The 3627-nt window shown below is 35.0% G+C and overlaps 1 protein-coding gene across 3 annotated transcripts in view; it reads right to left on the bottom strand.

The window, feature by feature from the left end:
* CRYBG3 (crystallin beta-gamma domain containing 3) overlaps positions 1-3627 on the bottom strand; it is a 101398-nt gene that overhangs the window by 35286 nt on the left and 62485 nt on the right. For all 3 annotated transcript variants that reach the window (XM_025040789.1, XM_006923414.3, XM_025040788.1), the window contains one exon: positions 3322-3354. In XM_025040789.1, the coding sequence (XP_024896557.1) occupies positions 3322-3354 (33 nt within the window). The remainder of the gene's footprint in view (positions 1-3321; positions 3355-3627) is intronic.

The raw sequence follows: 3627 nt of genomic DNA, 5'->3' as shown, positions 1-3627 counted from the left end.
TGAAAATTGGAAAGACACCTGCAACAAAAATGAAACTAGACTGTTGTCTATCACCATACACTAAAATTAACTCAAAATGGATTAAGGAACTGAAAATAATACCTAATACAATAAAATACATAGAAGAAAACATAGAAACTAAAGTCATGGACTTTGAACTTAAAGAGAATTTTATGAATTTTACCTCAAAGGCAAGGGAAGTAAAAGCAAAAATAAATGAATGGGACTACATCAAAATAAAATCTTCTGCACAACAACAACAACAAAATCATTAAAATCAAGAGACAACCATCTAAATGGGAAAAGATATTTGCAAGCAATGCCTCCGATAAGGGCCTAATATCCAAAAAATACAAAGAACTCATACAACTCAAAAAAAACAAGAAAAACCAAATGATCCAATCAAAAAAGGGGCAGAGAACCTGAACAGACACTTCTCCCTAGAGGACATACAAATGGCCTACAAATATATGAAAAGATGCTCAACATTGCTAGCTATTAGGGAAATGCAAATCAAAACCACAATGAGATACCATCTCACACCTGTTAGAATGGCTATAATCAACAGGACAAGTAACAATAATGTTGGAAAGGATACAGCGAAAAAGGAACCCTCATCCACTGCTGGTGGGACTGCAAATTGGTACAGCAACTATGGAAAACAGTATGGAGGTTTCTCAAAAAACTAAGAGTTGATCAACCATGTGATCCAGCAATCCCTCTACTGAGTATTTACCCCAAACACCTGAAAACCCATATCTGAAAAGATATTTGCACGCCAATGTTCATAGTAGCATTATTCACAGTGGCCAGAACATGGAAGTAACCAAAGTGTCCTACGATAGATGATGGGCTAAGGAAGCTGTGGTGCATATATACAATGGAATCTTATTCAGCCATAAGAAGAGATGAAGTCCTGTCATTTGCAACAACATGGATGGACTTTGAGATAATCATGTTAAGCGAAATAAACCAGACAGAAAAAGTTGAAAATCACATGATATCACTTATATGTGAGATATAAACCTAAAAGCAACAGATGAACAGGACAAACAAACAGAGACTCATGGACATGGACTACAGACTAGTGATTACCAGAGGATTAGAGAGTAGTGGTTACTAGTAGGGTGGGGAGGAAAGGGGAGATAGATGGGGTAAAGGGGGTCGAATATAGGGGGTAAGGGGGAGGGTGAGTGGGTAAAGGGGGTCAAATATATAGTAGTTGAAGGAAACTGAACTTTGGATGATAAACAGAGAATATACAGATGTCAAATGATAATGTATGCCTGAAAATTATATAATTGTGTTAACCAATGTTACCCCAATAAACTTAAAATAGATGAAAAAAAAAGTTAAATGTCCCCTGCTAATTATGAAGAACATTATCATGATCTTGTATATTCTCAGTTGGCAATTAGACTTTAGTCACAGGAAAAAAATAATCTCAATAAAAGGGTATGTTCTGTGCACCAATATCTCATCATAAGATGCTTACGCTTTAGCAATGTTTTTTTTTTAGCATAACTCTCATGATGTATGTCTCTATGGACATACAATTTCTGGTTTTTCCTTTCTTGGGATGCTTGAAGTTCTCTTGCAAATCATCAGTTTAAAACATTCTGTCTCTGATTTGAACTCTGAAATATAACTTCCTCCTTATTCTGCAGAGAAAATTACCTCATCTGAATTGTCAATCTGATTATCACAGCTACTTGTAAAGAAATAAATACTTTCTAGTTGCCGAATGGAACCAGAATGTCATCCAAGATCTTTTGTTTTTATTTGTGTAAGTAAAAACAAGCAAAATGTTCTGAAAATGTGGTCCAATTGAAATAATAAGAGCTCTGATACAGAGTAAACTAAGGAGGCTTTGTCTGCATGTTACCAAATATCCAGCTATCATCTGCCTATCAGAAATGTTTATTTCACAAGGCAATAGCTGAGCCACATCCAGAGAAATGAAGGGGGCCAATTTCACTGGGCATTTGCTGCTACTTCCCTTCTCTTCAAGTTGTTCTGGAAATATTATGAAGAAAATCCTCCGGGTAATCTGTCCCAAACAAGGAAGTAGATAAAAAAGAGCTAAGACGTAGGAGTGGAAAACACAGAACTTAAAAAAAAATGTGACTTTTTATTGGTGCTTAAAACTCAGAAAATGCGCAGAAAATGTTTAACTCTTAAACTATTTATGTTATGTTGATTCCATTTAAAAAGTGTTTTAAAAGTCCACAGTTGGAGTTTTGAAAGATTCAAAATAAAGGTCTGGCAGGAATTATCTCCAAATACAACAGCTCAATTATATTCAGAAAGGAAGTGTTCCCCAATAGGACTGAGCTAATCAGAAAATAATAAAACCTGAAGCATTGTGAATAGAAACATGGTTAAACTAAGCGGATGTGAAATATATAAACACTGACATGAACATGAAAAACACATTCTCAGAAAGAGTCAGCATTATGTAAAGCTAGCAAATGTCAAATAATTAAAATTAATCACTACATTAGGCTTTTTGACAGAAATTTTTCCAAATTTGTTATTTAAAATGAGACGGGAATCAATATCTTTCATCCCCTCTTCCTAGTATGGTTGTACTGCTCATATCATGATGTCTTTCTTTGATGTAAAATCCTGAAAATGTTTAGTTAAGTGGTGTCACATACCAGAAAATGCCTATTTTGCTACTTCTAGCTATGTTAAATGACACAAATTCTAAATCTCAGTTTGCTTCTCACCAAACAGGATTAATCCTGACCTCACAGTTATCAGAAACACTAAATAAGCATGATTTCTAGTACTCAATGGACAATAAACAAGTGTCAGGCTCCAGAGTATGGCCCGATCCTTCAAAGCATTAACCTGTTAGAAATAAAGACGTAGGGTTGCAATTTTACTAGTGCTTTTAAGGAATATTTGATTTAAGTATTAGAAATACATTTACATAATAAGCATGCCAAGACAGCCATTTTTCCATGGTACACTTGCTCCTCCAAAGACATAATAAACAGAGCTGAATAAGAATAAAAATTGAAGAACAGATGGTCATAGGAAAGAAAGAGTGGCAGAGGTGCAAAATGACCACAGAGTTGCCAGAGCTGGAGCTCTGTCAAGAGAAAACAAAACCAACTGTGACAAATCCAGGCCAGAACCACCACTAACAAATACGGGCCCTTCTGTTCGTAGGTACCGAGCCCTGTATAAAGTGCCCTGCCATACAGACACATGAAAGCTATCTGAGGGCAAGAGAAAGATTTGGAAGAAAGGGCATAAATGCTTTTAGTAAACAATTTAACAATTCCAAGGTAAGGCTATTTTGAAACATACCAAATGTGGAGGCTCATTTATCCCAAGTGGTTCCTGAAAAACATTAAAACATTTTAAAAACTGTAATCATAATCTTGGTTGTTTTTTTGAAAGTTTTGAAAATATCTTTTGAAAAGTCAAAAAAAAAAAAAAGTCTAGCCAATTTACTAGATTCTTTGAACTGGCTATGCCTCTCAACCTACTGAATTCTCTTTTAATAGTTTTAGTATTTATTACCAATTCATTTTGAGTAATATAGCTGGAAGAAAAATGTGCCCAATACCCATTAGAACTTCTGACCATTACATCTCCCACAACTATTTCATG

The sequence above is a fragment of the Pteropus alecto genome, unplaced genomic scaffold, assembly GCF_000325575.1.
Source record: "Pteropus alecto unplaced genomic scaffold, ASM32557v1 scaffold379, whole genome shotgun sequence".
Lineage (NCBI taxonomy): Eukaryota > Metazoa > Chordata > Mammalia > Chiroptera > Pteropodidae > Pteropus > Pteropus alecto.
Note: the sequence above shows the minus strand (reverse complement) of the source record. Positions and strands in the feature narration are given on the sequence as shown.